General features: G+C 40.7%; 1 protein-coding gene across 1 annotated transcript in view; it reads left to right on the forward strand.

Moving 5' to 3' along the window:
• Window positions 1-1,858: 1,858 nt before the first annotated feature.
• C1GALT1 (core 1 synthase, glycoprotein-N-acetylgalactosamine 3-beta-galactosyltransferase 1) overlaps window positions 1,859-14,448 on the forward strand; it is a 32,509-nt gene continuing 19,919 nt past the window's right edge. Inside the window, exon 1 of the mRNA XM_082661756.1 lies at window positions 1,859-1,991. Within this exon, the coding sequence (XP_082517882.1) occupies window positions 1,985-1,991 (7 nt within the window). The 5' untranslated portion in view covers window positions 1,859-1,984. The remainder of the gene's footprint in view (window positions 1,992-14,448) is intronic.

Consider the following 14,448-nt stretch of genomic DNA (forward strand, 5'->3'; position numbering starts at 1 on the left):
TCATACATTGTATTTATATATCTTTATGTATTTTTTATTCTTAGAGGTGTCTGGAGGAGTATAACATGAACTTTTAAAAATGGTTACCTCTGAATTATGGGATTTGGAAAATTTTTTTTTATTTGAATAAGTATGTATTGTTTTCATGAAAATAACAGCTATTTTCAAAAATACCCAGAAGGGTAGGAGGGGCTGATTTGATCTGGTGTTGTTCATATCAACATACCTTCTTGCCACTAAGAAAATTATCTTAGACATGCTGTATCTGAGCTTATCCTTGGAAGGATTTCTTATCTTTGCTCATTGGAAAAATATTATTCCTTGTTCATTATAAATATTAATAAAATTAAAATAAGAATCCTGAGGTATTTTGTTTCATTTTGCTTTCTAGTTGGAACACTTTGACCTCTGAAGGTCTCTTTTCCCTGTTTCACAGTGGCTGTGGAAGGAAAGGGGGTGAGGCTGGGAAAGAAAGAAAATGACGGAGGTAAGGATCCAAGAGAGAAGTCTGGAGGTATGGGCCCAGGAAACAGCACTAACCTGGACATCAGATACTTGCACTTCTCTTCCAGAACGGGTTTCTCAGTTTATCTTTCTGACCTCAGCTTTCTCATCTGAAAAAATGAGAGGTTTGGATAAGAATCTAGATGTTTTAAAACTCTTTTGGAAGATTCTTTCGGATTTATTAATTGCATATACTGCTAAACTACACTAAAGCTGAATGTAAACAAATTAAAGGGGGGTGGACAACAACAATACCTTACTAACGTTATTATTTCTCCCGGACATGTTAAGTAACTTGCCAAGGTTACACAGCTGATAGGTGGAGGAAACCAAGATTCCAGCCCAGAGGCCAAGGCACTAAAGAACTGCTGAGGAGGGCATTTAAAGGAAGCAGGGTAGCTTTCTCACCCTCAGGCTAGGCCTTGTAAAGGACTGTTAACACCAATAAAGTCAAGACCTTACCCCACCTCCTGACTGCTGTGGGGTTGCCTCAATCGCTCCAGGACTCCTCGCTCTAATCCAAAAACAGTTTTCTGATACAAAGTCCCTTTGCCAACTAAAGCGGGGAGGGGGGGGTGAGGTTTTGCAAGGACCCGAGGAAACTCTTCTGGCCATTGCCTGACAGCAGTGAAGTAATGACAGAACCAAAGACCACGTGTGCCTTTAGGAGGCTTTGTGGTATCACTAATTGGGTTTTCAGCTCCTGCGGGTTCACATACCTGGTTATGCAACAACAGTTCGCGTACCTATCTTGCCGTATTTCCTTTCATTAAGGCCAGAGAGATACTGAGTAAAGAGAGTCGGGAGGGGGGCATAACAGGGGTAAAAAGAACTGTTTAAAAGCAGGCTAGAGGCCATAAGACTCCTGCAGGGTAAGAGCCTGTCCCTCAGACAAAGGTCTCTCAGGTATCCGCAGTCTCGGTCCCTGATGTCTCACTGCTTTTAACTCCTCTCAAGGTCCGCAAGCTAACGCAAAACCCTAGAGCAAGATCAGGAAGCCGGAGGCCGCCAGCGAGGAGCCGCAAGAGAGCTGCGACTATCGCTCAGAGAAGACCCGACTTCCCAGACCCCTTCGCACAAGGGCGGGGCGTGCTCTCGACTGCCAATCCCCGCGCCCACACGTCGTCGTAGCCCCGCCCCACCCTGCCCCCTCTCGCTCCTCCCTTCCCTGGGGCTGGTGCGGCGGCGGCGACGTCAGCGCTAGGAGAGCCCTGGGTGGCGGCTGCGCTGTCCGCGGGCCGCGGCCTGGACGCGCTGCGGGGAGGGGCGGAGCGAACGGGCGGGAGCGCGCGCTGGGCCCGCCTCGGCTGCTGCCGCCGCCGCAGCAGCAACCGCTGCCGGGGAATGATCTGGGCGGCAGCGGGCGGCCCGGGCTAGCAGCCACGAGCCACTTCTGCGGCTGCCGAGAAGAGCGAGGGTCGCCGGGCTCGTGTCGTCCCCCTCTCTGCCCCCCCGGAGGGGCGAGAGGGAGCCGAGGCTGATGTCAGGTACGCCGGCGGAGGCGCCCTCAGACTGTGGGTCCAATGTCTCGGTTCCTCTCGCCCTCCCCCTCTCGGAGCGTGAGTGTGTGAGTGGGGGAGCGTGGAGGGTGGAACCCCACCCCCGGCGCCGCCAAACAGGTGTCTCGGAGTCGTCGCCGGGGCTGGGGACGTGCGGGTTCCTGAGGGAGGCGCGGGGCACTTCCTGCTCCCGGCATCTCTGCGAACTGCCATTGGGGCCGCCTGCCCACCGGGCCGCTATTTTGTTGACATGTAGCCTTCTCTGGGTCGTGGGTCCTTCCCTTTTAGCCTCTCGTGCCCCTCGCCTCCTCGCGCGTCGCCTGCCGTCGGGTCGCGACGGTGAGACACGGGCTGCGCTCCGGACCGCGCGGCTTGAGCACTTAGCGGTCGTGCCCCGCTGGGCCCTCTCCCTGCGGACCTGCGGGCGCTCAGGTGTGGACATCTTCCAGGAGAGCAGCCGGGCTGCCGCGCCGCCCCGGCGCCTAGCGAGCGGGCGCCTTCCGCAAGTGCCGGGGGACTTCCTCAGGGCTCTCTTGGACCAGCAGGTTTGTCTGTGGCCGATTTGTTCTTTTAAATTTCCCTGCCTCTAGTGAGGCAGGTGTGTTTTGGCACTAGCTGCGTGGAGGACGAGGAAAGGAGTTTTTTCCTTCCCTCCTCCCTCCCCCACCAAGTGTGATGGGATTCGTAGGTGCTGACAAATTGGCTTTACAGCTCTGAATTTGGATGTATTGTATACGCAAAAAAATGAACGAAATTTAAGGGTGGGGATTTATTCTTGCCCAGCTCTTACCCTCTCCCTTTATTATTATTGTCAAATGACAAAACATCACAAGCTTTGGAAAAGTTGACTAGATTTGTAATCTAGTTCTCTCAATTCCTTATTTTATAGTTATTGTGGTATATCCTTTTAAAGCATTTCAGGTTGAAAATTATTATCCTAACCATGAATTGGTTTCCTTATGATTTTAAAAGTTAATTATAAAGTTAGAACTTTAATGCAATAGAGTAATTAGGCCAATGTGTAACGAACAGAAATATGTTCATTTACCAAAAACTGGGCAGTGATAGCTCTGCCTGGGTGCCAGGAAAAGGTGTCATGCATAATTTCAAGTTGTTTAATTCTGGTGTTGGTTTAGACAGTGGGAATCTGAGGTTTTAGGAGGTAAAACTAACTTTTTGCAACTTTCCACACTTTTATCAGATAAATGTCACTTGATGCTGTGTGTTCTAAGTATTGTGTATAGTAATCATACTTATTTTATTTTCTGCCAGCTGTAGTGTATACTAATGTACAGTTTAATTGAGTGTAAAGTTTCAAGTTACCGAACAGTTAACTCTTTTTACCATATGTTAAGTAAAACAGTGATTTAGTAAGGAAAGTATGACTCACTTAAAATTCTTCACAGGAAAAGAGCATGGTATTTTAGTACTAGTGGAGAACGATTAGATGTCTCTCTTATATTTGCTTGGAGTTTGTGTTTTTCTGATCTTTTTAGTTAGGGTTCAGCATTTTAAAAATATTTTTTGGTTACTACCCATTTAAAGATAGGTATTTTTCTTAAATATGGTTTTTTGGGGGTATAGATTATACTAGTCTATATTTCTGAGTAAATTCAGTATCCAGAAATTATTAGAATTTTATCACAAAGTCATTTAGGAGTACATATCAATTAATGATCACCTAGTCATAGAAATAGAAAAGTGTGTCATTTAGGTATATGCTATATACTATTTGTATATTGACTTGTGCTCACTAAGATAAAAATTGCATTATACAGCTTACTTTATAAACCATGGTAATTTAAAGTAGAGTTTCTGTGTGAAGAAATCATTGATTGGAATTCTTGTGACAGTGCACCTGTAAACAAACAGTAAATGGAAAATGGACAACTTGATGCTGAAATTTCATTCAGATTCACTTAAAACTTTAAGCTTCCCAGTACAACCATGTTACTTTTAGAAGATTTATTGAGATTTGAGTAAAGAGGCTAGTGTACAAACCACAGCAAGGTGGAAAGAATATGGCAAAATTCTTTTACCCAGACCTAAGTGGGGTTAAGGTCATTCTTTTAGAATAAGGGGGAAAAAATGGAGAATTGTTCCATAAAAGAGAAGTTAGCATTTTATCTTGAAGTCTAAATGTGTATCGAATGTGTATTTAAAATTTCACTTTATAACTAATTCAGATGTCCTATGGGAAAATACATGCCAAAATCTATAATATGTGAAAATAAGAAGTGTACCTTGAAGAAAAAAATATAAAGAAGCTGTTGTATGTGAAATAGGGTAGCCCATAGGAAGGTAGGAGAAACCAAAAAGAAAATCTGAGTACATTATCTAGAACCTGTAATGTGAGCTGCCTTGCACATTGAAGGGACACATGGAGGGCAGAGAGAGGCGGTATTAAATTGGGGAGATTCTCAACAGGAAGTCTGATTAGTTCACAATGAAAGCTATATATTAAAACAAATTGGTGCAAGTTGGATAATAGGGAGACTTGAAATTATACAGCTTGGTGTAGTCATTTGCATTTTTGGTCATTGTGTTAGTTTCCTAGGGCTGCTATAACAAAATACAGCAAACTGAGTGATTTAAAACAACGGAAATTTATTGTTTCACAGTTTTGGAGGTTGGAAGTCTGAAACCAAGATGTTGACAGGGCCATGCTCTACCTTCTAGGGAAGAATCTGTTCCGTGCCTCTTAGCTTCATGTGTCACTGGCGTTCCTTGGTTTAAAGTTATATCACACCAGTCTCTGCCTCTGTTGTCACATGGCATTCTCCCTGTGTGTCTCTGTCTTAGTATGGTGTTCTCCCCTTTTTGTAAGCACTTCAGTCATATTGAATTAGGGGCCACCCTGCTGACCTAATCTTAATTTGATTACCTCTCCAAATGCCTTATTTCCAAATACGATCACATCCATAGCTCCTGGGATTAGGACTTCAACCCCAGTCTTTTTGGGAGACACAGTTTAACTCATTACAGTCATGTAATTTATCTTTTACAGTATTCAGTAAAATTTTAGCACCATATAGCAGACCAAATCAGAGGGTGCCTTGGGAACAGAGTAAATTCATTTACCTATCTCACTGCTTACCATGTGCCAGGTCATAGAGGTAAAGCAATGAATAGGTGAACAAAAATCTCTGTTCTCATGGAGCTTACATTCTAAAACATTGGTTCTCAAAATGTGGTCCCTGGAACCTCAGCATCATCTGGTAACTTGTCAGGAATGCAAATTTTCAGGCTCTATTCCCCAGACTTCTTGATTCGGAAACTCTTTTAACAAGCCTTTCAGGTGATTCTGATGTAGACTCAGGTTTGAGAACCACTGATCAAGATGGAGAAAAGAGACAATAGACAAGATGAGTAAGTAAAATATGTAATATATTAGATGTTAATAGGTGCTGTGAGTAGGAATAGGGTGGCCAGGGAAGACCCCCTGAGAAGTAAAGACCTGAAGGAGTTGGGGAGTGAGCCATGTGAGTATCTGGGTGAGTTGTGTTCCCAACAGAGAGCTCCAAGTGTAAGGACCCTCATGTGTTTGAAGAACAGCAGAGTCCAAAGTTAGAACACAGCAAGGGAACAGACAGTAACAGGTTCAGTTTTTGAAATTGCTATTTGTTCCTTTTTGACGTACAAAAACCAAATACTAGAAGGAGAGTTCAGCAAGAGAGGAGTGTGGAGGGTAGGATTGCATACTGTGTAGGGTTCATCTTAAGGTTTTGATTATGTCTCTGAGTGACATTGGGAAGACACTGGAGGGTTTTGAGCAAATGAGTGACATGATCTGATTTAACTTTTAAAAGGACTGGTAAAAATGGATTGAAGAAGCCAAGGATGAAGAAAGGGAAAAGTTGATTAGGAGGCTGTTGCAGTAGTTGGGAGAGAAAAAGTGGGAGAGTAAGAGGAAGGGGGAAAGGTGGCTTGGATTAGGGTGGTAGCAGTGGAAAGGTTAGAAGAGGTACAAAATTTAAAACACACAGGATTGTAGTGAAAAGTAAGCTTTTTTCTTCCTTCTCTAGTTACTTCAGTCACCCAGTTGCAAATGTAAGGATACACTAGTATATAATCTACGTGTATTTTATGCATTCATTTGGCAGTGTCTGAAGACATTTTGGGTCACAACTAGGGGGAGTGTTACTGGCATCTAGTGAGTAGAGGCCAGGGATGCTGCTAAACATCTCACAGTGAACAGGACAGCCTCCAAACAGAGAATTATCCAGCTCATGATGTCATTTATGCCATGGTTAAGAAACACTGGCTTAATGGGATTTACAGAGGTTGGGGTATGGACGGTGGAGGGAAGGGGATGTTGTATAGACAGAAAAGCAGTAAGAGTAGAGCAACTCATTGCATTGAGATATTTATTGAACTGTAAATAGTTCATAATTGCTGAAGCATAAATTATAAGGGAGGGAGAGACAGAGGGGGGCATACTGTACCTGTAAGGTAATGTAATTCTTTGAAAACAAAGTTATAGGGCTTCCCTGGTGGCGCAGTGGTTGAGAGTCCGCCTGCTGATGCAGGGGACATGGGTTCGTGCCCCGGTCCGGGAGGATCCCACATGCTGCGGAGCGGCTGGGCCCGTGAGCCATGGCTGCTGAGCCTGTGCGTCCAGCGCCTGTGCTCCGCAGCGGGAGAGGCCGCAGCAGTGAGAGGCCTGCGTACCACAAAAAAAAAAAAAGTTATAAAACAGGAAAACTAACACATTATTAATTCTGTGTTAAATATCACTCACCTTATGCCTATGTAAGGATAGGCTAGTATCATATGTATTTTATGTATTCATGACATACCTTTTTATTAATTTTTTCAATATTTCTAATGTACATTGTTCATCTACGAGTTTTTTTCAAATTGTCACAAATCTCAAAAAAGTTTTCCAGTATATTTATTGAAAAATATCTGCATATAAGTGAACCTGGGCAGTTCAAACCCATGTTGTTCAAGGGTCAACTGTAGTTACCTTTGGTGAGAACCTGGGGTAGAGATGGGCATGAAAACATACTCTGTGTGTGTGTGTGTGTGTGTGTGTGTGTGTGTGTATATGCATACATATACATATATATGTGTGTGTGTGTGTGTGTGTGTGTGTGTATATATATGTATACATATTTAATCTACGCTTTCAGTTAGGGTTTGTTTGTTCCTTACATTTGTCATTTAAAAAGTAGCCACTACACCTTATTAACAAAAAGTCATAACCTGCCAAATGTGCAAAGATTTTCCTTATTAGTTCATATAGATCATTGTTTTTAACATCTATAGCATATTCTATGCTATGGATGTACCATATATTTTTTTAAACTTGTTCCTCATTAACAAACATCTGTGGCAATGGCTGCCATGAACATCTTTGCACAGTTCTGTGTTTGTGTCCATAAGAGAAATTTCTGATCATGAAATGATGGTCAAGGCATACTTGAAAAATTTTAAAGATGTTGCCAAACTGCCCTTCCGAAAGACAGTAAATATGTACATTCTGAGAAACAACGGATGAGCGCCAGTTTTCTCTCATATCTAAGTCAGTACTGGCTGTTACTGATCTTAACGTTTTTTGCCACTGTGATACATTAAAAATAGTATCTCTGGGCTTCCCTGGTGGCGCGGTGGTTAAGAATCCGCCTACCAATGCAGAGAACAAGGGTTCGAGCCCTGGTCTGGGAGGATCCCACATGCCGCGGAGCAACTAAGCCCGTGTGCCACAGCTGCTGAGCCTGCGCTCTGGAGCCCGCGAGTCACAGCTACGGAGCCCGCGTGCCACAACTACTGAAGCCCGCGCACCTAGAGCCCATGCTCCACAACAGGAGAAGCCACTGCAATGAGAACCTGTGCACCACAAGGAAGAGTAGCCCCCACTCGCCGCAACCAGAGAAAGCCCGCATACAGCAACGAAGACCCAACGCAGCCAAAAATAGAAAAAATAATAAATTAAAAATAAAATTTTAAAAAAATAGTATCTCTGCATTTGAGGTTTACATTTCTGTAATATGAGTGAAATGTGAACATTCCTGACCATTTTTTTTCTTTTCCTTCAAATCCTTTTATTTTCTTTAACTGTTTTTATATTAAGTTGGCCTTTTCTCTTTTTCTTTATGATACTTTTTGTTATTTTTCGCTGTACAGATTTTTTTTTAACATTTTATACAGAAACATACCTTTGAACCAGCAATTTCACTGCCAGAAATTTATTCAATGCATAACCTCATACAGTTTTACTATAGTTAATACCTTTTGAGTTTTGAAAAGATCTCAGTTCATGATGTAAAGATGTAAAAAGATGTTTTCTTCTAGTTTTTTTTTAATTTCATTTTTTAAAAATATTGAAATCTTAGAAACATTTGGAATTTTAAAGAGAAAGGTAGGGATCCAGATGGTTGCTTTTTATCTTTTTCCCAGAAGTTTATTTCAATATCACTTCTTGAATAAGCCATTTTTTTCTTGATTTGAAATGCTATGTGTATTATGTATTAAATTTCCATATGTACTTTTTTTTTTTTTAACAGACTATTTCGATCTGATGAAGACCACCAGGGATATACATCTTTAGGCTAACAAAGTTAAGTTAATTAACTTGCTGCTGTGAGGGAGATCACACACCAGAGGAACTGCCAGAGGGGACAGGGTTATTATAGGATTCTGGAGAAGGGTGGAGTTTAGACAGAATTTAAATGAAACAATATTTGATAGGTTTAAAGTACAGCAAGACTGTGAATCGGGTTAATTAACATCAGGCCTGGGCTGAGAAGTAGACTTAAGTGTCCTGTTCCCTTGAAGACTACAAAGTTAAGATAAATGTGGAATGTTGTGTCTGGGAAACACTTATCTGAAGCTCTGGGTTGGAAATTGAAGCTGTTTCTGATTAGCGATTCATCGTACATGTCAGAGTGGGGTGTTCCAGTCTCACTGATACACTTTCAAATAATTCTAACAGTCTGGTTGTAGAGAAAAAAAAAAAAGTTTCTCAGCAATATATCTTTAGTATGAATTAATAAAAGTGTTTAAAAATTTTTTTTCCGATTCACAGGTACACTGACATGCCTGTTCAGCCTGAATATCAAATTGTTTTAATTACTATAGTACGTTTTACTCACATATTTATTTTTCCAAACAACATTTACCATAATTTTTACCACATTATTTAATTTTTAAAAATTGTATATCTTAAGTAGGTCTGCCTAGGCTTAGTCCACCCCTACACCCCTTTCAGGAATTTCCCAGGTATACGCTCATATTTATTTTTTCAAACTTTTTAGTTACATTTTACCAAGTTACTTAACTTTTAAGTATCTTATATTTTAGTTGGGATGACATTTTATATAGATAGATAGATAGATAGATATAGATTAATTTGGAGCAAATCTACATCTTTATCATTGATTTTTTTTCCAATTTTTATATTGTAAAATACACAAAATATACCATCTTAACGATTTTTAAGTGTACAGTTCAGTGGTATTAAGTACGTTTATATTGTGCAGTCATGACCACCATCTTCCTCCAGAATTCTTCTCATCTTGTAAAGCTGAAACTCTACACCCATTAAATAGTAACTCCCCATTCCGCTCTCCCCCTAGTCCCAGGAAATCATAAATCACTTTATGACTTTAGCTAAATATCTCATATAAGTGAAATTACAGTAAGTCCCCTACATACGAACCATCAAGTTTCGAACTTTCAAAGATGCAAACGTGTTTGCACGTCCAATCACATAATGTTTGTTCACATGTCTGGCGTACATTGTTACATGCATGCATCCTCTACAAGTGGTTGTACTTTTGTGTACTTTACAGTACTGTATAGAGTACCATAGTACAGTATCTTTATTTCAAGCCCAGGATGTCCAGAAGCAAGAGTAAAAGCAGTGGTGATGTAGCTGGTACTGCTAAGAAGCACCAAGCAATAATGATGGAACTTGCTGTGCAACACAAGGTGCTTACTAATGAAGACCTGATGGAATTGGAGGCCCAGAGAAAGGATGACGAGAGACAAGGGGAAGAAGTAACTGAAGAACCGAAGAGACTCACGATGCAGGAAATGGCAAGGGGATTTTCTTTATTTGAGGAGGCACTGTTAGTTTTTGAGGCACAGGACCCGAACGTAGAACGGTACACGAAGGTTGCAGCAGCTGTTCAGAATGCAGTCCAGTGCTACCGTGTCATATATGACAAGAAAAAAAGAACCACTACCCAGACATCACTGGATCCGTTTTATCAAGAGGGTAGACAGAATTGAATCCAGCAAGGAGCCAGAACCCGGGCCATTCGCGTCAGGCGTGAGTGAAATTGCAGCTTGCCCTCCATCTCCTGTTGCTGACGATCCTTCAGCTCTACTATCTCCCACCTCCTCTCCCTCCTCCGGTCAGTAACTCTTCTTGCTTGTTCACTCGATGCCAGCCCCTGTATGCCAGCTGTTGTACTGTACTACTGTACTTTTCAAGGTACTATACCAGAAGATTAAAAATGTTTATTTTGTGTGTGTGTTTGTTTTTTATGTATTATTTGTGTGAAAAGTATTATAAACCTATTACAGTACAGTACTATATAACCAATTGTGTTACCTAGGCTAACTTTGTTGAACTTACAAACAAATCGGACTTACGAACGAGCTCTCGGAACGGAACTCGTTCATATGTAGGGGACTTACTGTATATAGTATTTGTGTTTTTGTGACTGGCTTTTTTCACTTAGCATAATGTGCTCAAGGTTCATCCATGTTGTCGCATATGTTAAATTTTCCTTACTTTTAAAGGCTGAATAATATTCCATCTTGTATATAACACATTTTGCATATTCATCAATCGTTGATGAACACTTGGGTTGCTTCCACATTTTAGCTGTTGTGAGCAATGTTCCTATACAAATGGGTGTACAGATATCTCTTTGAGACCCTGCTTTCAATTCTTTTGGGCATCTACCCAGAAGTGGAATTGCTGGATCATGTGGTAATTCTATTTTTAATTTTTTTGTGGAACTGCCATGCTGTTTTCCACCGTTGCTGTACTATTTTACATTGCCACTAGAAGTGCACAAGTGTTTCCATTTCTCCACATCCTCACCAACACTTGTTTTCTGGGGGGTTTTTTTGTTTGTTTTGTTTTGTTTTTGCGGTACGCGGGCCTCTCACTGCTGTGGCTTCTCCTGTTGCAGAGCACAGGCTCTGGACACGCAGGCTCAGTGGCCATGGCTCACGGGCCCAGCCACTCCGCGGCATGTGGGATCTTCCTGGACCAGGGCACAAACCCATGTACCCTGCATCGGCAGGCGGACTCTCAACCACTGCGCCACCAGGGAAGCCCCTTCTGGAGTTTTTTGATAGTAGCTATCCTTAATGGATGTGAGGTGGTATCTCATTGTGGTTTTGGTTAGCATTTTCCTAATGATAAGTGATGTTGAGCATTTTTTTCATACTCAACATGTTCGTGCCTATTGGCCATGTGTATATCTTCTTTGGAGAAGTGTCTGTTCAAGTCCTTTGCCCATTTTTGGGTTGGGTTTGTGTTGTTATTGTTAAGTTTTAGGAGTTCTGTATATATTCTGGTTATTAATCCCCTACTAGATGCATGGTTTGCAAATATGTTCTCCCATTCTGTGGGTTGCCTTTTTACTCTGTTGATAATGTCTTTTAATGTACAGGTTTTTAAAGTTTTATAAAGCCAAGTTTGAGTATCTTTTCTTTTGTTGCATGTGCTTTTGGTGTCATATCCAAGAAATCATTGCCAACTCCATGTTGGGAGGCTTTTGTTTTATGTTTACTTCTAAGAGTTTTATACATTTAGGTTTTAGCTTAGGTCTTTGATCCATTTTGAGTTAATTTTTGTATATGGTGTTAGGTAAGGGTCCAGCTTCATTCTTGAGCATGTGGATATCCAGTTTTCTCATTACCTTTTGTTAAAAAGACTGTCCTTTGTCCATTGAATGGGCTTGGCCCCCTTGTCAAAAATTTTTTGACCACGCATGCGAAGATTTATTTCTGTGCACTCTGTTCTATTCCATTGAGCTATATGTCAGTCTTTGTGCCAGTGTCACCCTGTTTTGATCACTGTAGCTTTTATAGTAAATTTTGAAATTAGGAAGTGTGAGTCCTCCAGTTTTACTCTTCTTTTCTAAAATTGTTTTGGCTCCTTGAGGTACCTTGAAATCCCATATGAATTTTATGATGGATATTTCTGTTTCTTCAAAAAAAAAAAAGTCATTGGATTTTGATACAAATTGCATTGAATTCGTAGATCACTTTAAGTAGTGTTGACATCTTAACAACATTAAATCTTCCAGTCCATGAACATGGGATGTCATTCTGTTTGTGTCTTCTCTAATTTCTACTGAGGATGCAAGACATATTAATGTTCTCATTGAAAAGTAACAAAAAGGTATTCTCACTTTTGATCTTCTGAATTGGAAATTGTGGGAATAGTTTTAAAAATAGAGTTATAGTTTGAGACTTAATACAACTTGGTTTTGCGGTGTTACATAATTTTTGGGAGGTTTATTTGTTTCTAATCCTTACATACTTTTTCAGGATTCATAAAATTCCAAGGTCCTTTCTAGTACTGAGGTTGTGTAACTGTAATGCTAATAAAATACTTCAGGGTCATTAGGTGAAGGCTGTGTGTTAATATTTTCTATTTCTGTAGTTTTAATAAATTACTAATAGAAAATATTTTTAGTCTTTCTGTCTCTGAATTAATATGTACTTCTGTTATAATTTGTATGAGTTGAATACACATCAAAGGAAATAGTACATATAGTTCATGTTATATATCTAGTTTATGGCTGGGTTATATAAGTGTATAAATGTGTCAAATGATGGGACCATATGATTTTTTATTCAGTAAATTAGGCAGTATAGATAAAGATACCTATTTGGAAAAAATAATTTCATCTGTGCTCCCCACATACATACACTTAAAACAAAACATTTGAATGCATTTTACAAGCCAGGCAATGTGTTAGTTGCTGGAGAGATAGAGATAAAAGAGTTATAGCTGTTGTTCTTGAGGAACTTATAGTCTAGGGGGAAATAGATATGTACATACCTACTACGATGAAGTGTGATAAGTACATAGTAGGAGATGTGAATGAAGGAACAAGAAAATATTTGATGGGAAAGCAGTTAATTTGATCATGGGTGATGGGGAAGACTGATTATGAAAAGTACTGAAACTAAGGTAACCATGAAAGATAATTATGCATTTATCCAGTAGACATAACTGAGGAGGGCACTCCAAGCAGAAAGAATAGAATGGCCAAAGTCATCCATATGAAAGGCCATGGCAGATTTGGAGAATGGCTCAGTATAGGCTTTATGGATAGGGAGTATCAAGTGTGTAGGAAGGTAAACTAGAGCTAGATCTTGTTTACCAAGTTAGCAGTATGGACTTGATCCTGTGGCATTGTAAAGTATTTCCTTTAAACAAGACTGCTATGTGAAGCCTTTATTAAGTTGGGAAACAGAGGTAAGAGAGTTGAGCCCAAGGGAGAATGATCAAGGAAGGAGGGAGAAAAGTGTTTACAGAGTGTAAAAGAGATGTGGAAATATAATCAAGTTTGGGGACTTGGGGCATGAATAAGGAGATGCTTTGCACTCTTATTTCAAGCCAGCTGATACTGTACCAATGTCTTGTGAAAAGCATCATGGTCAAGAGCTCAGAGGTAGGAAACTATTTTTTGTCTTCTGGGAGTTTATATTCTGTAAACAGGAGAAAATATACCAGTGACCATATCCTTAGTTCCTAGGACAGTATTTGACACATTGAAAGGTGCTCAGTCAGTATCACCTTCCAAAGATTTCGTAAAACCTCACAGTCAAGTTAAAATCAAGTTGCGTAAATCTCAAACTGTAATTCTGTTTGTTTTTTTAAAATATTCCCACCATGGGGCTTCCCTGGTGGCGCCGTGGTTGAGAGTCCGCCTGCCGATGCAGGGAACACGGGTTCGTGTCCCGGTCCGGGAAGATCCCACATGCTGCGGAGCGGCTGGGCCCGTGAGCCATGGCCGCTGAGCCTGTGCGTCCGTAGCCTGTGCTCCGCAACGGGAGAGGCCACAGCAGTGAGAGGCCCGCGTAGGGCAAAAAGAAGAATACGATGGCACGACTTTTATCTTTCAGGATATTAGTGATAGTTTTGAGGGTTTTTCTTTAAGTTTTCATCTCATTACATGGTCTCTTTAAAGTTACATTAAATTTGACTATGTTGATCTTTTTCTTTCATATTAGAGGCTTTCTTTAAAATATCTGGTGATTCTTACCTGGCTATTTATATTTTAGAGTAGATATTAAAAAATAATTGAAATCTCTGTACATGTTTTTAGGGCTTATTACCAGTAGTCCTCAGTAAGTCCTCCTTATTACAGTAGTCCTGTATGATGGTTGAACTGGAATGATTCATTGCTTAACCTTTTTTGGGGATTTCATAATGCAAAACAAACCAATTGGTTTTTAACTT

The sequence above is a fragment of the Grampus griseus genome (genome assembly GCF_964374135.1).
Source record: "Grampus griseus genome assembly, chromosome: 9".
Classification (NCBI taxonomy): domain Eukaryota; kingdom Metazoa; phylum Chordata; class Mammalia; order Artiodactyla; family Delphinidae; genus Grampus; species Grampus griseus.